We start from the raw sequence: 22,762 nt of genomic DNA, 5'->3' as shown, positions 1-22,762 counted from the left end.
ATGCACCGTAGCAACGGCCCTAGCAACCCATCGTGAACACCATAATGCAGGAGTAGTGGTGGGAGAACCGTCTATTAAAATACATATAAATGACTTTGTACAGTCAACAGTCAATTGTTTTATTCGTGACAAACGTTCATTCACCCACCTCTATACGGTTCAAAAAGTAATTGCACTGGCATACCGTAGATACGCCTCTCAGCGCGTCAGGTCATGGTGGAGAGAACGTTTTGAGAAATGGCCGTCTCTGCACACAGTACCTTGAGGTCTATCACGTGGTCGTTGTAGGTGCGTGAGGCTATATATCGGCACATATGGCTTTAAAGTTGCGCTCAGAGATTACTGACCAACCCCAACACCATAAAACATCTCCGGCTTCTCTTTCGTCTTCGTCTCCCAGATGGTAAGGCAGTTTTTCTTGGACTCTCTGCACAAGGCAATGCAAACCATGAGGTGTCTGTCTGCTCTTACCGGAAATGGAGGAAAGGAAACTGTTTGTCCCAACTGGTATCTGTGTGAACGGACAAAGGGACAGCACCGTGCTAAGGCGCCCCCCCCATACCCCCCTTTTTTTTCCCTTAGAAGTCGCTCCACAACGAGCGGACAGCGCGAGAAGCAATATGGGATGGCGTTCAGTAGACACTACGCTGTGTGTTTCCCCCCTTGTGTTTGGTGACACCCCGAGCTCGCCATTGATAGGTCAATGTAGCGCTCTGATCTTCAGTGTGGAGCAGGTGCGTCCCACACCGCGCTTAAGTAGAAAGATGATAGATACCGCAGACAGGACCTTTGTATGATTTGTATTCTTTCCCTGACTGTTATGATCCTGTTCTCCGCTGCACACCAATTTATTTCTACACAGATTACACACACAGAAAAAACATAAACATCAATAATTACACAATGAAAGATAGGCGCCTATGTCAGACCAAGGCTGCATTTATTTGATGCAGTAAAGACAGTATATTGTGAAATACTACAAGTTTAAAATAAACATTTTCTCTATTGCTAATATACCAAAATTTAATTTTAGCCATGTGTAGCACCAGTCAATGTTGTACAAAAACAGTTGTGCTGTTTTTAGATATTTGTGGAAATGTGTATAGAACTTTTTTTCAGGATTTTTTTGATGAATAGTAACGTCTCAAAGAAAATCTTTTGTAATATTGTAAATCTTGTAAATAAAAAGGGTTCACTTGTGATCAATTCATGACAGAGAAATAACAGCAGAAACTGTCTCTTCAACAACAAATAACATCAACGCTTTGAGAAGGGTACTGGTATACTTTGTTTAAAGAAACTAGGATTCATTGAAGATTAATTCATTAAATTGTTTTTATGTTATGATAAACTATTAAATGATATTGAGGTTCTGAAGGTAAGGACTGGCACCATTCCTAGCCTGATGAGAAATTAAATTTCTCCTAATTGTAATTAACAGGATGAATTACACTTTATCACACTTATAGTAAGATTTTGGTCTAAATTACAACATTAAAAACTGGTAATACATTTATTTAAGATACTACCAAGTGCATAATATACACACAGCATTATAATGTACAGGTGCAAAAATTGTCATTATTGTATTTGCTAAAGATTACTTGGTTTTTGTAAAAAAATAATATTTAAGTGATTATCAATCAAATTTGCTTTCAGATGACTGTTTTGCTTTCTCTTTGTTAAGGTGGGCTAGAAGCTGCACGCCAAGGATGAGTCGGAAAGGCACGAAGGAGCGAGCGCGACGGCTGCAGGTAACCGTGACACGTTTTACCCGCAACACCAACAGTGAGCCGCTTTAGCATGTACGATCCTGACATAAAAGGAGTGTGGGTTTGCTGGAGAAGCCTGGAAAGGCATCCCAGCCAGCGCCACGGAGAATAAATGACGAAGGAGGCCATGGAATCCCGCTTCTGCCTTTACTGCTAACTGGCGACTATGCCGCACTACTCAGGGTCTTCTAGGTACTCATTTTGCAGCCCCCCCCCGCCCCCGGAATGTGGGAACCGAGATAGAACCGGTGGCGAGGACGAGGGGGTCGATTGTACACCAGCAGTAAAGGTGAAAGACTTCACAACTTAAGGGAAAGCTGACGCATGAATTCCAGAACACACTCGGTCGTTTGTTCGTCATTGGGGATCAGTAACGATTACTGGGCGATCCTCCCGACGGGTATCCATTCGACTCAGTAGAGCTGTACAGGAACACACCATATACAGCAAAGTAGCAGAGTGGTGGAGGCCCTTCCGAGCCTGGATGGACACTGACACGTTGAGGGAAGTAAAGGTGTCCATCGTGGGCTTTCGGGCTCCATTGGGTGTTTAATGACAACCCTTGTGTTTGTTCTAAACTCGTTAAGAGTGTCTTTAATTCTGTGCACTGATATTCAAAGATATTTTTAAAACTACTCTCAGCACGCAGCAGATTTGTAGCAGAACAAGCTTGAGAGTTAGTCCTTGTGGTGTCCGAACAACACAACATTTGACTCAATGACTTTTCCTTTTGTGTACAAAAAAAACTCTTGAGACATTTTTCAAAATAGTACTCTGTGTTCGTTGCTGTGCGTGGTGGCGTAAATCCCATAATTGAAGAAAGTCAAACATGTTTTGGCAGTGAATGATGGAGCGGGAGGGAATCACGACCGAGTCACTCTTAAAACCTCGGCGCAGTGGTATGAGTTGTGGGCAACTACTGATCTTGGTCTGTACCCCTTTCGGCTTCTCTTCTCTCATGTGACCCTCTGTCTTTCAAGTGATGACTCATCGTAACATCTCTCGCACTACAGTGGATGGAAGCCAGTAAGATCACCGGTCTTCCTCATCCCAGCCCTGCGCTGTTGGAAACCTCAAAGGCCAAAGTATGGCGTCTCTCGACATAGTCGGGACCCTGTCGCATCAATGCCGACCGAGTCCGCCATCTACTATCATCCGAGCCTGTACAGCCCCCAAGAGGCCCAGGCCCCATCGACCGCCCAGCGCCTCCTCCTGGACGAGGAGACCATGCCATAGCAACTCCCGTTTCCTCGCTTCTCTCACCAGAATCTGGACCTGCGCACGTGGTTGCAAGATTCAGAGCCCTCCACGCAGCGCGATGGGAGTCGGTGGTCCATTGAACCAGAGCAAAGAAGGAGGAACAGTGAGGCAGATGAAGCTCAGCGTCAGACCCTAAGGAGCTGTCACACCCAGCGTGAGCGGTGCGATAAGTGGGGGAACAAGTACGGACACAAAACGCTGAGGAACACATCTGTTTTCTAGCGGGCAGTGACTCGCTCCTTGCCTAAGCCGATCCGATAGCAGATGTCGCTAAGGTGTCTGATCACTCTTGAGGGCAAGACGCAGAGAGATGGTTTGGGCTTTCTTCCAAGTGCTGACAGCGGACATGGCGCGGCCTCTATTCCACACATCGCAAGGTAGAGGCGTCGTCATACTGCTGCCAAGTCAGCTAACGTTTTATGTTACCAGTACAACACGATGTTCCTGACTTGGCTTGTGTGACACGCAAATATCCGATCAATGAGCGCAGTTCACCAAGATCATATATTGAGTTCGCTCTTGTGCAGACGTCTTTACGAAAGGGATAGCTGTTTCGTTTTTACAAACACAGGTGGATGGGCGATTGAATGCCCAGCCTGCAGTTTGGTCCTACGACGCACGAAAATTCTTAGAAAGAGATTGTTTTAGTGTTGTGATATTGTCTGCGCGATGCAACCGTTACTGCAACAGCCAGTTTCCATCTCAGGCCTTTTAGAGTGCTCTTGGTCTGCAGGAGATAGTCTTTAAAGACAATTTTCAAAAAGAAGGGATGTTTGAATAGTGGTGCGTTTTAATAAAAAGAAACCTTGTTTGTCAAGTGGTTCCACAAATTTGTTGAAGCATTCAAAAAAACAATCAGCTATTTTTATGTAAGGAAATGTCCACTAATAGATTTAACTTGATTGATTTATGTAACTTTTTAATTTCACATTTTCAGTTATGCACTCATTAATTATTTTTTCATTCATCAGCATGATTGTTTTTTGACACATTCAGCCATTTCTTGTTGTATAATCTGTATTAATTTTTAGTTTAGAATTAAGAGGGGCGATATGAACAAATCTTTATTCGTTAATTTTTATGCCATGCTACCCTATACGAAAAAAATTGATGTAGTTAGCTTCTTTTTTGCTTGAAATAAAGTTGCTATGATAAGTTTTTATATGAAATAGAAATTTTACAATGATATATTATGCACAATACTACTTACCTTAATAAAAATAAGTGTCTCAAGCTATAAGTGAAAACAAGTAAACTACTAACCTACAATAAAAACAATGAATACATGAAATAGTGACTCTTGAGGTATGACTTTCTTAAAGTGGGTAAGAATACTACAGAAATTGAATGAAGCAATCAAATGTACAATAAAACACTGCACCAGTCCATCACTTGTATCAGTTAAAATATGCAGGGATTATTATGTCAAAGACTAAAAAAGTAGTCATCATTCAAGAGACTCATAAGTGCTTGTTCACTTAAAGGGATACTCCCCACCCTAAAATTTAAATTTTGTCATTAATCACTTACCCCCCATGTCGTTCCATAACCCGTATATAGCTTTATCGTCTCGTCTTCGGACTCACAATTTAAGATATTTTGGACAGAAAACAGGGTGGCCTGTGACCTGTCCCATAGACTGCCCATGTAAATAACAGTGTGTAAGGTGTCCAACAAAAGGTAGGAAAGTCGTCATCTCAGAATACTCCAGCTGCCATCAGACTCGTGCAATCTGGGTTACATGAAGCAACGGGAACACTAGAAAAACAAAAATAACAACTTTATTCAACAATTCCTTTGTCAACGGTCTCCTCTGTGTTTCTCCATATCACCCGGATGCTACGTGGTGCTGTTCTGTATCCTTCCACGCCACACATCTGGTGATTGCGCTGTTTTTCTTTCAGATCAAAAGCTACAAATACACCTGTGTAGTAAAACAGGTGGGCGGGGGGGGCATCCTTGTGACGCGGCTGATACAGAAGAGCATACGCAGCATATGGTGATATGAGAGACACAAGCGTGAGACCGTTGACATGAATTGTTGAATAAAGTCGTTATTTTTTGTTTTCTTCGCTTACAATGAAGTGTTCCAATCATTTTCATATAACCATTGCATGTCGGGGGATGGCAGATGGAGTATTCTGACGAGTACTTTCATACCTTTTATGGACCTTGACACTGTTATTTTCTTGGCAGTCTATGGGGACAGTCCCAGGCGCCCGGTAGGGGTCGTCAGGCCCATCCAAAGACATCTTAATTGTGTTCCCAAGACGAACAAAGCTTTTGATGGGGTTTGGAACAACATCGGGGTAAGTGATTAATGACAAAATTTTCATTTTGGGGTGGAGTATCCCTTTAAATGACACAGACAGCAGGTATATTATGCTGCTGTCACTTAAGGACCTAAAACTGATACATCATATAATAAATTGATACACATCCAATTTTCTCCCAACTGTCTATGTTCACTAAAAACATCACCAACAGTGTTTATGTGAATAAACCGGTACTGCCAAGACTGGCATTGTCTCATAACCTTTTGAATATTTAACAATATAAGCAAAATAAACCATGAAAAAGAATGTAATTCAGTACTCATGCTATGTGAAATGGGGAAACAAAACTGAATTCTTTCATGTCTCATGTCTTATTGTGCTTAAATGTTCTAAAATTGATTTAAAGTTTAAACTGGCAAGGCTTAAGAATGCATGCAAATGCTAAACGTTTTAAAGGCAACAACATAAAATCATCACTTTAGCATAATCACACTAGAGATGATGATCCGAGATTTATACCATTTTGAAATTTGTACCCGTTTATCCTGTTTACAGGTATATCGCCCACCTCTAATTAGAGTTTATAGGCTGACAGGAAATGTCTTTTCTCCCCTTTTGTCCCTGCTAAGCCAGCAGTATTTATGTAGGAACAGTGTGCAAGCTGGTCAAAACATGCCAGACACTTCTGATCAAAACATGAACAAATTTGAATCTAAAGACCGTTTTTCTTCTATTAAAGGGATAGTTCACCCAAAAAGGAAAATTCTGTCAATAATTACTCAGCCTCATGTCCTTCCAAAGCCATGAGACCTTAATTCATCTTCAGAACAAAAATTAAGATATTTTTGATGCATTCTGAAAGCTCTCTGACCCTTTCATAGACAGCAAGGATCCTAACACGATCAAGGCTCAGGAACGTAGCAAGGAGATTGTTAAAAAAATCCATGTGACATCAGTGGTTTAACTGTAATTTTATGAAGCTACAAGAATACTTTTTGTGCACAAAGAAAACAAAAATAATGACTTTATTCAACAATTCATTTCCTCCGTGTCACCCTATAGTGCCATTTTGGAAAGTATCACATACGTAAACAATGTATGCAAGGTGTTAGGATCCTTATTGTCTATGGGACAGTCAGAGAGCTCTCGGAATGCATCAAAAATATCTAAATTTGTGTTCTGAAGATGAACGAAGGTCTTACGGGTTTGGAACGACATGAGGGTGAATAATTAATAACAGAATTTTCATTTTTGGGTGAACTATACCTTTAAGAGGTGTCCTCTCTGTAATAGAAAAAGAACAGTCTCTCCTCTCTCCCCTCCACACTCATAGTTAGATTTTATGGCCCATTGCACACTATGACTAAGAGGACTACTTGTGCCTTCCCTCCGCAGGCTGGGAGTCTCTCCTAAGGTAGAGAGCAGCTCAGACACCCCCCTGTCAGATCCCTTGCTCCCCCCCCAGTCAGCCCCCATGCTCTCTTCCCCTTGGTTGCACTACTAGCTCGGTGTCTCCCCCTAGTGGCAAACACACCACCCATTCACGTCGACATCTTCCCCAACACCCCCTTCCATCTCTCCCTCCAACCCTTTCCTCACACGACTACAACAAACCCCTTTTTTTGAGTATCTTATAGCCGAGGAATCACTGAAGTCTCCGACTGCTTGCTACTGTTCTCTTAATTCCAGTTTTTATCATTATCAGTCGGATGCAGTCCCCTCCAGAACAAAAATGGATCACAGAATAAAATGTATGCAATAAAACGGGAAAGACCCAGAAGTATGTCCAGACAGAGAGATCTCTTCCGGCTATTATGCCTGAGACACCAGATCAAACTCAAACACTAATCCCAACCACTCTCTGTCTGAGAGGGCCGGGGAATGGGATGATTTTGAAGCATTTGCCACCAGCCGACTTAAATCACCAAGTGGGACTCCAGCCAGACCTCCATCGGCACCGTTTTTCTCACAGGTACCAAATACAAACCAGTGTTGTAAACAACAATGTGAAACACTGGTTTAAGGGTCGATGAAGTTGACATGGGTGTTTTCAAGGCCATGGGATCTTCCTCCTCTACCCCACGTAGACCCATGAGGACCCAAGGGATCACCACGGACAGCTGGTTTGGATAGAGCCCATGAGCTGGCTGTGCAGAAAGAGGCCTGCTTCCTTTCCCAGACTGACTTTGCCTCCCTTCAGCATGTGAGAGATGGAGATGTGAAGAGGAAACTCTCAGATTTTATGTTCAGATAAAGAGTTTGCACCATTTTTTTCAGTAGGGTGTAGCAAGATAGATGCAGAGTTTCACAGCGGTATTCAGTAGGGAGCCAATAAACAACTGGAAACGAATTAATGTTTGGGGGAAGCAAGGGGTCATGAATTTTGCCACAAACAACGATGGTAATGGCTCACCGAATGGTTTCGGTGAAGATGCACTCAGAAGTTCTGAATGTGAGTACACAGTTCCTGAAACTCTGTGTTTCCCATCCGACTGGGAAACCACAGTGACCGAATCCCTTTGCAGTTCACCTCAGACCCTACCGAAACATGATTCAGAATCGTCCTTTGAATTAAAGGTCTCTAATGTACAACAATGCAGGACCGATGGCGTGGGTTTGTTGACCCTCTCACCTAAAGATTCAAACAACAATACAGAAAGTACAACCCTCAGAGTTTGCTTTTATTGATTCTGGAAGTTGTTCACTGTCTGAGTTGCAACCACCTTTTGAAAAAATGAATAAAAGATGGTGTTAAATCATCCAAAGATTGTTCAAATTTGCACTCTCGAATGGTCCCTCGGCGCTCCCTCCCAGAGCGAGCTCCACAGGCTTTACCCGTCGGATATATTGTGCAAAATGGCATCAGAGTTGGAGATTTTTCACCAAACAAAATACCCATTTTAATATCACATCATATTTGAGGTCAGGGACTCACAATCCCCCAGAAATCTTGCATTTCATCATACCTTTTGAGAGCCGATCTAGTGGAAGAACTGGGAAGACATTGAAGTCGAACACTTGTGAACACCAAAACACTGCTTCAGAAACCTCTAACTTGTGACGCCATGCTCTTGTCCCTCCCCCGACGTGGCTGTTGCCATTGTTATCGTGCTCCTCAACGCAGATCGATCACTGTGATCAATCACACATGCTCACAGCAAAGACAACACTGTGACAATGCAAATCAAACAAGAGGTAGCAAAAGACAAATGATTTTGCTCACTACACATGATGATAAGGAGCATAATCATTTAACAGAAGGTAATCTAAACTCTGAAGTCTGCTTCTTAAAGAACAACAAAGTCGAGGAATCTTGTTCGACGCTGGAGGAACAAATAAGCTTTGAGGACTTGCATGCATAGAGTAGCTCCAAGAAACTCCAGAAGCCCTTATAAAACAGAAGTCAGATCAGCCCGCATCAGACCGCGCTCAACCACAGGCTCACCCAAAACCATCTCGGGTGCCGATTCGCTCCCAGGCTCTCCTCATCCTAGGTCAGATCTCTTTTTGCATGATCCTTCCCCTTCACCCCTCCCATTAGCAGGTACTAGTTCCTGTCTCCACCCTGACCCTTCCCTTTCCTGCGAACCCCCCCACATCGCGTTGCCCAGCATGGGTTTCCACATGCTCCTCCCACCGCCCAGAGCCCCACTTGACGCACCGCTCACTCCCCTCTCACCTGAGGAGACACAGCCAGCTAACATCCTCCTGTCAGACCCCCATGAGGAGAGCAGGTGAGACCTCACTGATTCCTATTAAAACCGAATGAAAATTCAGCTCTGATCTCACCTGAGAAACAAGCTCATTCTCTCTCACAGGTGCATTAAGACAGGCTCATAAATTCTCTCCTCACATATGCCTACTGGCCTAGAACAGACTTTGTTTTTGCACTCACAACTTGCTATGGTTTCGGACACTTTGACAAATGTTGTAAAGGCATTTTTCCAGCACCATCTCTTTTTATGTTTCCTCCTGGTTTGCTCATGCTGCATTACTGTTTAGATTCTTTCATTTTTCATCTTTGCTTTTCTTTAGCTTCTTTCAGCCTTCATGCTGTTTTGGCAGCAACACATATTCCTTTGTAGAGGTAACTAAAGTTAGATGAAAGTTGTATTGTATGCATGTAGTTTTCATGAGAGGTTTGATGTGAGATGTTGACTGTATCATTATGAGGGCTGACTGACCTGTTTATTAGTACCTGAAGAGACAAAAATCATAAAGATGCTTCTCAAAGTGCTTCTCCTAGACAGTATTGATATTATATTGCTTGAGACTTGAGAAAAAATCTTTTAGAAGTGGCAACGTCTTCAATCAAATTTGTATTTATCCAAAGAATTTCAGTAGTGCTGTCAAATGATTAATCACGATTAATCTCATTCCAAAATAAACTTTTATTTACATAATATATCTGTGTGTACTGTGTATATTTATTATGTATATATAAATACACATGCTTACAGTATATATTTTGAAAATATTTACATGTATTTACATGTATATATTTATATTCATATAATTTATATTATATGTAAATATATTTAATATATAAACATAACATATTTTTCTTAAATGTATACAGGTGCATCTCAATAAATTAGAATGTCGTGGAAAAGTTCATGTTATTTCAGTAATTCAACTCAAATTGTGAAACTCATGTATTAATAAATTCAATGCCACACAGACTGGAAGTAGTTTAAGTCTTTGGTTCTTTTAATTGTGATGATTTTGGCTCACATTTAACAAAAACCCACCAATTTACTATCTCAACAAATTAGAATACTTTATAAGCCTAATAAAAAAAAGTGAATTTTAGTGAATTGTTGGCCTTCTGAAAAGTATGTTCATTTACTGTGCATGTACTCAATACTTGGTAGGGGCTCCTTTTGCTTTAATTACTGCCTCAATTCTGCGTGGCATGGAGGTGATCAGTTTTGTGGCACTGCTGAGGTGGTATGGAAAACCAGTTTTTTTTTGACAGTGGCCTTCAGCTCATCTGCATTTTTTTGGTCTCATTGTTTCTCATTTTCCTCCTGACAATACCCCATAGATTCTCTCTGGGGTTCAGGGTCTGGTGAGTTTGCTGGCCAGTCAAGCACAACAACACCATGGTCATTTAACCAACTTTTGGCAGTGTGGGCAGATGCCAAATCCTGCTGAAAAATGAAATCAGCATCTTCAAAAAGCTGGTCAGCAGAAGGAAACAAAGTGCTCCAAAATTTCTTGGTAAATCCGGGTGCAGTGACTTTGGGTTTTCCAAAAAACACAATGGACCAACACCAGCTGATGACATTGCACCCCAAATCATCACAGACTGTGGAAACTTAACAATGGACTTCAAGCAACTTGGGCTATTGAGCTTTCTCCACCCTTCTCCAGCCACGCTAGGACCTTGGTTTCCAAATGAAATACAAAACTTGCTCTCATCTGAAAAGAGGACTTTGGACCACTGGGCAACAGTCCATTTTTCTTCTTCTCCTTAGGCCCAGGAAAGACGCCTCTGATGGTTGTCTGTGGTTCAGGAGTGGCTTAACAAGAGGAATACGACAACTGTAGCCAAATTCCTTGACACGTCTGTGTGTGGTGGCTCTTGATGCCTCGACCCCAGCCTCAGTCCATTCCTTGTGAAGTTCACTCAAATTCTTGAATCAATTTTGTTTGACAATCCTCATAAGGGCTGGTGGTTCTTCTCGCCCGTTTGGTTGTGCATCTTTTTCTTCCACACTTTTTTTCTTCCACTCAACTTTCTGTTAACATGCTTGGATACAGCACTCTGTGATCAGCCAGCTTCTTTGGCAATGAATGTTTGTGGCATACCCTTCTTGTGAAGGGTGTCAATGATTGTCTTCTGGCCAACTGTCAGATCAGCAGTCTTCCCCATGATTGTGTAGCCTAGTGAACCAAACTGAGAGACCATTTTGAAGGCTCAGGAAACCTTTGGCAGGTGTTTTGAGTTGAATTAGCTTTTGGCCATGTCACCATATTCTATTTGTTAAGTCATAGTGAATTGGTGGGTTTTTTGTTACAAGTGTGAGCCAAATCATCACAATTAAAAGAACCAAAGACTTAAACTACTTCAGTCTGTGTGCACTGAATTTATTTAATACATAAGTTTTGCCAATTTGAGATGAATTACTGAAATAAATGAACTTTTCCACAACATTCTAATTTATTGAGATGCTCCTGTACATGCATGGGTGTGTATTTATATATGCGATTAATCATTTGACAGCACTAGATTTCAGTTTACATATATTTCACTTTTGTTTTAATTATTTCAGTACTACAGCTTTGTTTTTTTGTTTTTGTTTTTTGTTCTAATATTTACAGTCATTTCACCTTATTTCAATTAATGAAAACAATTTTTTAATGTTATGTTTAACTTTTAGTTAATGTTTACATCACTGCTAAGAGAAGATCTCCAAACAAGTTTTTGCTTAAATGAAAGATAACTAAGAACTAAGTCCCTTGAGATATAAAAAAGCAGCTCGTTGTATTTTCATTACTTTTAACCATTGCTTCCTCAACTGTGTGCTATTTCTTTGTTATACTAATGAACTAAGGAAGTTAATAAACATGAGATCTAAAAAATGTCTTAAAGAAAAAGTAAAAGATGCTTACACAGTACCAGTTACACCATGATGAAATGCCTAGGTCAACGTAAATACCTAATTGATCTCCTTTTTGCACCGCTGTACAGCCCTCACCCAGTGAAGCCCTTGACCAACACGACTCTACAGGGAGAGAAGAAACCTGAAAGCGCCTCAGTGCTGGAGAAACTCAAGTCCACCATCAACCCAGCACGATCTGCACCAGCAACCACTGCTGAGGATGAGAAAACCAGGTACTGGAAGTTTAAAGGTGCTGTAAATCTAATAGCACTCCCTACTAACATATATGCGTAGTTTTCATATTAATAATTTCCTTCAATATAGCATTTAATGTTGCATTAAAATATTGAAATATTAAAAAAACATTTTTTTCCTCACTTTAAATTGGTCTTTATACATGAAAGTAAATGATCCCCTTTCTAAAACGTAGTGGTCCGTGGAATCCAGAATTTTCTAATTTTACACTGATAAAGTGAAACTGCTAACAGTTCACTGCTCCTGTAAGGAGATGGAAGACACGCTTTGGCCCAGGTTCTGGAAAAGTGTAATCTGCAAACAGATTACAAGCAGACACTGAAAAAAGCATATTGATCTGAGAGGTTATTTAGAGTCTCATTAAAATGAATGTGGACTTGTGGTGAGTGCACTATAAAGATATTGAAAGAATGCACACGTGATCAAAGATCAGCTGAAGTGTTTAATGAAGTAGCTTTGGTTCATCATTCTCTACATGACACAGTACCTCATTACGGTTCTTCTCATGATTCTGTCCCTGTTTCCTGTGCAGCTGGCTCTGATGGAGGGCTCGGGCTCAGTATCAGAACATGACTAACATGGAGCTGATAGCTCTGCTGCTTCAGCAGGAAATGGACGTCAAGAAGCAGCAGGCTGAAACTGAGGTGCAGGTGGCGTTATTGGAGAAACGTGATGCCGAACTGAAGAAGATGAAGGTTCAGGTCAGAGACCTGGAGGACTACATTGACAAGCTGCTGGTGCGCATCATGGAACAAACGCCGACCTTGCTGCAGGTACGCGCCAGACCAAAATGACTACAGCGACCTGCTCCGTCCCAAGAACACCTTATATTGATCTAAAGCCATTTGTGATGCTCTGTTAAATTTCGAAACTGCCAGATTCACATAGACACGATAAAGCTTTGCATGCTTCTTACTGGATTTCCAAATCCACAATCATTGAGGTTTAGCATACTCCTAGTCATGCTATGAGCACAAGGCAGTGGTTAAAAGTAAAAAAGTCATATTCATAAATGTGCTAATTTTCATAATAGGAAATAAGTTCTGGGATATTTATGCATTCAAAATGTCAAGCAAACTGTCTCTTAATGTATACAAATCCATAAATGCAAGTATAAAAAAAACGCTGCCTTTATTAATTGACTTCTTGAAACGTTAACACTCATCTTTCCTCATAATTGGACATTTTTTCACTAAAAACAATAACTCGGAAACTTCTCAGTTAATGTGTCGAACTTCCATATCTCAATCCTGTCCATATTTCAAGAAAATATTGTTGACCCGATTTATTGACATGGTATATTCACATGGTATTAAAACTAATACGTTACACGTATTATGAATCCAGAGATTTAAAAACAGTAAAATTTAATACATAATATGTAGTCTAATACACCTTGTGTCAAAGTTGATGTAAAATACTGCTTTAAATAATATTATGTAAATGTAAATAAATATCTTACTTCTTGATAGCTTTAAAAAGGCAAAAAGCACCTTAATGCAAAACCGTTGTGCTTGAGCCAGTCAGCTTTGCTTCATAGAAACCGCTGATATTAGTGCATGCTCACTTCCATCAAGCACTCGCACAAAAGCAGAGATTGTCTCTGCAAACATGTAAGCTATGCAATACAACCTGCTAAGCCTGTAGCTTGAGTTAATATATGCTACACAAAATATATCCATGAAGCCTTAGCACTGCAGCATACTTAGATCATGCAAACGTAGCAAATTTAGTGATATGCAAAATGCCTAAGATTTCTAAACCACTAAAAACAATGGAAGATCTGTTTGTTCATTTTACTGCATTATAACTTCATCGTGTTAGAGTGGCTTTGTGATTTTCTCAGATATTCATTCTGATTGTGTTTCATATCATTGTTTTTGTTCTGTTTTCAAAGATAAAGTTACGTGTGACTTTTGTTCATTATACAGTATTCAGTGTTTTCTTGGTTGATGTTTCGTGATTTATTAGGCTGATGTAATTGTGATTCTGTCACACAAGAACATCAGTTCTATGTCTCAGTATTGGACGTAAAGAAAGTACAGGGTTCCTCTTAATTTTGTTGACTCAAGGCATCAATTTTTCTGTGTATCACCAACAATACATCCTGTGATTCTAGATTGTTGCTGATTCATTTTGCAACGTGCCTCTGTGGATTTATTTACAACATTCACATTTGTATGTTTTATTTTGTTTTATTTATTGCTAATTATTTCAAACGGCTTCATTTTCAAAGTTATTTGAAAATAAAGTTTTAAGATCATTTGCAGTGTTTTTGTTTGAGTTCTTTACATAAATGACTTGTATAAAGGCCTGTACTGGTTTATGAGGTTTTGAGCTTCATCTTCATCTAAACCTGAAACAGTTTGGTGGTTCTCACATCCACAATCACAGTAGTGATATATTTAAGTACCACTGGGGGGCACCACCGCACTTACAAGAAGTAATAAGATTATTTATTGTACATCAATTGTGCTTGGCCCACTTTGTGAACGTTAGACTAAATTGTAATAGTAACACAATTTTGTATATTGCATAGAAACAGTCTATTAGTAAAAAGTACATAATGAATTGTACATATATAAAATGTTACAGTCAGCTGATTCATAACAGCAGCAAACTGTGCAGCTGGGTTTCATGAAATATTAATGTTGTGGGAATCAATGCTCAAACTGACAGTGTCTCTGCATTCATTGTTTGGGCTCTGTATTGAATGACAATGAGATTTTGCCTGTTTTAACATGAATATGCCACAGTAATGCAAATTTGATCTTTAACAGTTCCTATGGGCATAGAGGAAACTCATTTTCATTCTTAGTTTTATTATCTCTGGTGGAACAAACATATTGTCACAAAATATTCCCTAAATGTAGTTATTCCTGACTGTAGGCTTGACTGGCACAGTGTTGAAATCCTATACTGTTTTAAGAGCAACAAATGGACAATTTTATGTTTATTATAAACCAAACTAACATCACTCAACAACATTTATTTGTCTGATACAGTTATTTTATGATTCATATATTATACAGTTCATTGTGAATCATAAAAACAACCACATCTCCCCAATGTGATTATTCAAGATTGTCTATTTTTAAATTCAAGAGATAATATTTTTAACTGCTGGGTAGGTGTTTTCTGCTCCTTCTGTGACCTTTTTTTATTACATAATCCCCATATTTAGGACTGGGGGCGGAACACATTTAATATTTTAAGAATCATTGAATGGTTAAAATTATTTAACATTACTCTTACAATTTATGATTAATTTAAACCATTTAAGAGTTGCATAAATGTTTTAACAAAAGGATATTTCAGAATCATTCATTTTTTTATGGATAAGTATTTTTATGGTTAAAAGGTCTATTTGGTGCAAATCATTGTAATTCTTTAGATGTAAATTATTTTGCTCAACTTCAAAATTGTTAGAAATCAGCAGGTTTTTAACGTTAGCATTGTGATGGATATCTTTCAGACTTTTGTAATTGTAATGGGTGTGGATGGAATGCGCTCTTTCTGCTTTGTCTTGAGTTCATCAGGAAACTACACTTCCCATGAACCCCTGCGAGCTATTGCTTCACACGTACCCGAGTTGACTCTTCTTACAATTCCGTCTCATGGACCTTTTTATTATTTAACATCACTCCAGCGCTGCTGAGATGGCGGAATCTGCGTCCTTGTCCGGTGTTTCAGCTGGGAAGACCGCGTTACGAGCAGGTAAAGAGTTTGCAGCGATGTTAAAGTGCATCTTCTGTCTGGGCATCTTTGATGGGCGTTGATAAACAACATATGTGTGTAGATACCTTTGCTTTGCTCCAGCACTGTTCTGCGAAAGTCACCCATTTCTCACGCTTTTTTGGCGTTGTGTCTTTTGCTCGTTGCTTCATCGCAGTTTAACTGGCCGATGCAATTGTTCGTGATGAGCGTAACAGAGGTTTTGGTAGCACCGTTATACTAGAAACCCCATAAAACATTAGATGCATGCACAGTAGCTGTTCTTTTTATATGCAAATAGCAGGAAATGAGTAGGGCAGGATTTTTTTTTTTTTTTAAAGCTGTTGAATACAATTTCACTGTTCACTTTTATTTTTTCATTGCGTGGGAGTGGTTTCGCGGGCCATTGTCAAAGTTCATATTTTTTTCTGAAAAGCTGGAAAACCTACCTGTCCTCACGCTTTTATTATTTTTTCTAAAACAAATGTGGCTATACACAGGATGACCTCAGGTATTCAAGTTTTGCATTTTTAAATAGATCCGCTTTTACTGAACGAATGCAAATAATTGTCTCTTCAGTTATGTTATCTGTACGATCTCTCGCGCTCGTGTCGGTCAAATGAATGACCATCTATTTAAATCCTGTTGCCTCCATGGAAACACCGCGGTCATCCTAATTAACCCGTTCAGACCCGAATTGTGTTCAATTTATTTATACTGTGAATTCAGTCATAAATGATAATCAGTCAAAAAAAAAATGTTAATGGTAATGTTTCAATAGGTAGTTCTGATGTCCATATTGGTTCTGAACAACACTGGATAATCATGCTTGATCTGATTTAAAATTTCAAGAACACTTAAAAAAAATGTGAATACAGAATTAGAGTAGATTCAGGTATTTTTAATATATGTGCATTAATGATAACTTGAATTCAGTTAAAATTTGGAATTGATTTTCTGAAAACCTAAATGTTCTAAAATATATATAATTTTTTTCTTATTATTATAATCTTGTAAAATGTTGTAAACATAAAACGGTGTAAATTTGTAGTTGATTGTGACTGAAATCAGTCGTATTCAGTACACCTGTTTTGCTTATATTGAGACATACTGTCAATTTCAATGTACATTTACATTTAAAAAAAATGTCAGTGTAATATTATTACTGCAGTACTTCATTTGAAAAGAACCTTATATTAACATTGTCTTAGAGGGCAGAATGGCGAGGTATAATCTCTCTTCCCTTTGTTAGTCTGCTCATATATAGCGTATATTGTCTCTGGATGCATCCAAATGAAATACTTCGCTCCGTGTTCTTTTTGATGCAGTCACGAGTTTCATCTGATTATTATGCCATGTGCTGCCCAACTAAGTCTGCTTTGGGTCCACAGGGAATACAACCAAACAAAAGATCACTGACCCGCTGACAAGCTGGTCCAAGATATTTCTGAAAATATATGTGCCAACGCACTGTCTTTTGTCTGTGGTCTGTCCCTGTCTCTATCATCATTCTCTGCTGAGGCTGAATCAAAATTGAATTGGTTTCATGGCAAAAAGTGCACTTGACAAATGCAGACAGTTCTCTTTTTTTATTGCTGCTGTTTTTAGGTGAAATCAATGCATCTGAAGGGTATTTCTTCCTGCTTCAACTGTGTTGCATATTCTCTGGGGAGCAGAAACACATGCATAATTAACAAGTCTTCTCCAGCAGACATGTGCTCACATGGCTCTCTGCAACAGCTTTGAAGCGAGTGTCTGTAGCCTAGAAATAGGATTATTAGCCGAGCAAAGTCAGATTTTCTTGCTCTCTTCACCATCTATTGTAAGGTCAAATGGATTTCAGCTTTTGTATGCCTTGCCCCTGGATAAATCATTAAGATGCAGTTGATTGAAGCTGCTTTTTTACACTGTGTTCTTTGCCAAATAAACCCTTGGCATGCTCAACCATCGGGCCTCTGAAACAGTCAGCTCTCAGAAAACCGCTTGCATTGCTGCCCGGGGTTCAGAGACAGTAGGAATGTTGATGCAGGCAGTCGTCGCTCCTTTGAGCACATTCTGCACAACCTGTCAGTGCTTTGTCACTGCAACCCTAAAATATTTCAGTCTAACTCTAAACTAAAATTAGAACAGCTCTTGACAATTTAAGGTATAAGACAGCATGTTTTAATCATGTTTTGGCCTGTGCTGTGAGTAGGTTGTCCTGTTTGTTTTTTTTCTTAGGTTCTGGCTAAGAATGTAAGTTTGTGGAACTGAAGGAATGTTTTTCTTCCTCAGAGCACATTTCTTGGCAGGTTGAGACATTTCATTGATATCATCGATCCTTCCACTTTGTTTGTGGCGGAGGTATGGAAATCTTGTCTGTGTTAAATTAAATTAATCAGTGAGTGGCACTGCTTCTTACCCTGCATAATTATGTCACATCTATAAAGAATAAATGCTGATTCTTATCAACTAATTAAAAACTCTGGATTTCTGTTTTATTTTTATAGAGCCGTTTAAAAGAATGTATCAAACTCCTGGATGATTTTAAGCAAGGGAATCTTCCTCCAGGAATTACAGATCACCAGGTGAATCTCGGACATTTTGATGGATACTTCTGTAGTATATGTGGTGAAGTGCTTTATAACGACTTGTGTTCTGTGCTCAGCTCTGGGAGGCTCAGAAGGTGAAGCAGGTCAGTCTTCTGGTCATTGTTCACTGTCACTTTTAAATGAAGGTTGGAATTACAGTCACTGACTCATCTCCTTTCAGGCCATCATTCACCCCGATACCGGTGAAAAAATCTTCATGCCTTTCCGCATGTCAGGTAAGAGCAAAGAGAGGGTTAGAAGCATTTAAATAATGTAAAATGATCACTGTATAAACAAATAGAAATGCATACGTTTTATTCAGGATCCTTTCTGTTGAACTGTTTTGATTTATCAAAGAATCCTGTAAAAAATGTATCACAAATGTTCCTTTCCCATTGTTAGCAACGAAGAGCATATTAGAATGATTTCTGAAGGATCCCGTGACACTGAAGACTGGAGTAATGGCTGCTGAAAATTCAGCTTTGCCGCTTTTAAAATATTTTGAAACATTAAAAAATCTTACAATATATTTTCAATAAATTTAAATAGAAAAAATATATATTTTCCTGTTTAATCTAATTATTTATAATCATATTATTTTATCAAATAAATGCAGCCTTGGTCAGCATAAGTGGCTTCTTTTAAAAACATTGTAATTACATAGAAACTCTATTTTCTTTTCTGTTGTTATTTGTTAGTTTAACTGGAATTAAGACTTAAGCAAAATTATATTATAGATGTTATTCTGGATGCGTACACCCCAAAACAGTGATTAGTTATGCATGTGTGCAGCAGTTTGGTCATGCCATAAATTAATAATATAATTGCACTATACTAACACTGTTTAAAATTAAAGTAAAAAATATTCAAACAAATGCAAATGAGGAGGAGGAGAGCCATAGAGGCTATTTTTTCTCCGTTCTGATTTCTGAGTTCTAATTTGTTGTTGCTCTTTCTTTTATCTGGATGCATTTCACAGGTTATGTGCCGTTTGGAACGCCAATCGTAAGTCTTCTGTTTGCTTGTAAAAAAAAAGATCAAAGAGCGAAATAAAGACCACACAGACAGAGCAAATATGAGAGAAGGAAGCCTTGCCAATCATTATGCATCCAGTGTTGACACATCCAAATCTTCTAAGCATGAGAGCTGTTGAAATCTGCATTGTAATAAACCTTTGTTTCTATAGATAGGTGTAAATTATTAACCAGCGTGTTGCTGTATCCCCGGATTACTAGATAAATAGTTATCAGAAGTTGATTTTCTTGCAGGTTGTTGGTCTTCTCCTTCCAAACCAGACTTTGGCCTCTACTGTGTTCTGGCAGGTAAAGTGGCCTGTTCCCATCATTTGAAGCCCAAACACTGCTTCGTCAGTATCCCAACAGAAATACGTAATTAGACTAAAGTAGTCCTAATTAATTAGATTTCTTATATATTTGACTTTTCCAAGAAGCTGACTTCATAGAAAATCAAATCATTCCTAATTTGACATTTAAATGTCATGCTGATTGAGAATTTCTCTTCTACAGTGGCTCAACCAGAGTCACAACGCTTGTGTGAACTACGCCAACCGCAATGCCACAAAGGTACGCTCTGAAATGCTCTTTTAATTCAGGTCAAGTCTTTGAGGTTTAACTCTTGCATTGCAGCTGCAGATGTTCTTTCAGTGAAGTGTTGCCTCTTCTTGATTCCGTTTGAATGATCATTGTTGTGTCCTGAGGGCCAGACGTCTGTTCTGCATCTGACTGGGGGTTTTTTTGTTGCACAGCAGTCTGTGGTACATTTGCTACACCTGGATGTTGATGATTGTTTTTTCCCCTTTTTTACCTTTAGCCAACACCAACCTCAAAGTTTATTCAGGGATATGTGGGAGCCGTCACCAGCGCTGTTTCTATTGCAGTATGTCAGTGATGAGCAAGTTTTGTTTGAGTTTGATTTATAATGTAAATGAGCTGTGTATAAAATTAAAATGTTTAATGTTTGATATGAAAATAATTTTGAAGAATATTTATTTACAATTATAAAATGGTTAATAGTGTTCTGATATGCTACTTAACATCTTAAGTAATGTTTCACTTGTAAATGTCATTTAAATTCTCTTTAATGTGTAATATTCTGTCTTCCTGTAGGTGGGACTGAATGTACTTATCGAGAAATCCAGCAAATTTAACCCTGCCACCAGACTGTTCATCCAGAGGTTCATCCCTTTCCCTGCTGTAGGTATGTCCTTACACAGATCCAGCTACACTCTGCGCGCATAGCATGAAGCGCCCCCTGCTGTCAGTATGAAAGCATAACACATAAAATACTGTTGAAAAGATTGGGGTCGGTAATATTTTGTTTTAATCACAACTGATTTATTTGATCAGTCATACAGCAAAATAGTAATATTGTGAAATATCATTACAATTTAATTAACAGATTTATTTTTTCCTATAATTATTTTCAGCAGCCATTAATTTTACAGTCACATGGTCCTTCAGAAATCATTCTGATATGCTCATTTGATGCTAAAGCAACATTTCTTATTATAGGCAATGTTAAATACAGTTGTGCTGCTTGATATTTTAGTAGAAACCGTGATGCATATTTATCCAGGATTATTAGAACAGCTATGTTTTATTATTAAAAAACAAATAAACATCTACATCATAAACATAAAGCTGTCTAAGGGGTGGGGTCTATTACTGTGGTAAAAATTTCTGAAAAACAACTAGAACCGAGTAAATTGCAGATTCAACTAGGAATTCTTAGACACATATCAAATGAATATTGTATCAGACTTTTTTTTCACATCTATCCATGTGCTGGAATGTTAATGAACAAATGACCTTTCACAGAAACTGGATGTCATGTTTTGTTTAGCATGGATGGTCATCATTAAGATATGTTTATGTTTTACTTCTCAGCCAGTGCAAACATCTGTAACGTGGCTCTGATGAGACACAATGAGCTGTCTGAGGGAATAGATGTGTTAGACAGCAACGGGAATGTAGTGGGATCCTCAAAGATAGCTGCCAAACACGTGCGTATGTTAATTATACAGGTGGGACTCCCCACTTCAATCTGTTGATAGCTTTTTTGTCTAAAATGTTTTTTTGGTAACACTGTTTTATTTTTAAATCAATGCAAAATTGTTTTCTTACTAGCCATGTTGCACTGTTATATGAATTTAAAAAAAAATCCTTCTTTCAGGCACTGATAGAAACAGCACTAACGCGAGTAGCCCTACCTCTGCCAATCTTTGTCCTTCCACCAATCATAATGGCCTTCTTGGAAAAGTATGGAGTTACTTTTTCTTCACTTGCATTTAAATTCATTTCTGAATGGGAATATTTAATTGTTATTTAATAGTATTAATATTTAATATTATATATATAATTAACATTATATTATTTATATAACATTAGTAATATATTATTAATTAAAATTAATTCTCTAAATGAGTCTATTATTACTGTCCTCTGCCAGGCTTCCTCTGATGCAGGCCCATCGAAGGATGATGCTGCCTGTGCACAGTTTAGTATGTCTGGCAGTCTTTGGTTTGTCCTTGCCGCTGGCTATCAGTCTCTTCCCACAGATGTCAGAGGTACTGCAGCAACACCTGCATCACTTCCCCTATTCCTCTACAGCAAACAATTGCTGCAGCCGGTTTAATTTTGTCTGGCAACCTCTTGCCATTAATCTTTTCATGTGTGTGTGTGTGTGTGTGTGTTCTGAATAATAAATATTTTAGCAGGGAATTGCTTGCTAATCATTCTTTGCTCCTCACAGATCGAGGCATCTCACCTTGAGCCGGAAATTGCCATGGCAACAGATTGCAAGGTGCTGACTTACAACAAGGGACTGTGATGAAAGACAGAGAAGTTTAATCAGCTGTCTAAGATTGCCAAGGACGTGTGGCATAACAGGTGCAAACAGTATTGAGGAGGAAAAGGCATTCTGAGCAATAGTAACCAGCTAACACTTTCCTTTACTGCTGAGCCATTTATCAGTTTTATAGAAACTGTTGATAAAGTAATAATTACAGTATTTAACATTTTACTGACAACTATGACAGGGAGTAAACAAGGCCTTATATTACATGATTTTATATATTAATAAATACATTAATGTTGATCAAACAAATTATAAATAATAAGAGTAGTTAGGTGCAGCTTTAAATTTTAAATTATATTATATGGTCAGTGAATGCACTTTAATGAAAATGTAATTGCAATTAACTGTTTATTTGCATGTCACACTTAATATTTTCCAAATCCATGGAAAAAAAAAAGTTTATTTCTTGTTGTTTTTATGTGTACTTGTAC

At 38.7% G+C, this 22,762-nt stretch overlaps 1 protein-coding gene and 1 pseudogene across 1 annotated transcript; both read left to right on the top strand.

Moving 5' to 3' along the window:
• The first annotated feature begins 12,724 nt into the window (after positions 1-12,724).
• LOC122139542 (rab11 family-interacting protein 1-like) lies at positions 12,725-13,285 on the top strand. Its single transcript, XM_042737690.1, has one exon. The coding sequence runs from the start codon at positions 12,741-12,743 to the stop codon at positions 12,963-12,965; it is 225 nt and encodes a 74-aa protein (XP_042593624.1). The 5' UTR covers positions 12,725-12,740; the 3' UTR covers positions 12,966-13,285.
• Positions 13,286-15,815: 2,530 nt separating this feature from the next.
• The window catches only part of LOC109101538, a 7,941-nt pseudogene continuing 994 nt past the window's right edge, over positions 15,816-22,762 (top strand).

Source organism: Cyprinus carpio, chromosome B14 (assembly GCF_018340385.1).
Source record: "Cyprinus carpio isolate SPL01 chromosome B14, ASM1834038v1, whole genome shotgun sequence".
Lineage (NCBI taxonomy): Eukaryota > Metazoa > Chordata > Actinopteri > Cypriniformes > Cyprinidae > Cyprinus > Cyprinus carpio.
Note: the sequence above shows the minus strand (reverse complement) of the source record. Positions and strands in the feature narration are given on the sequence as shown.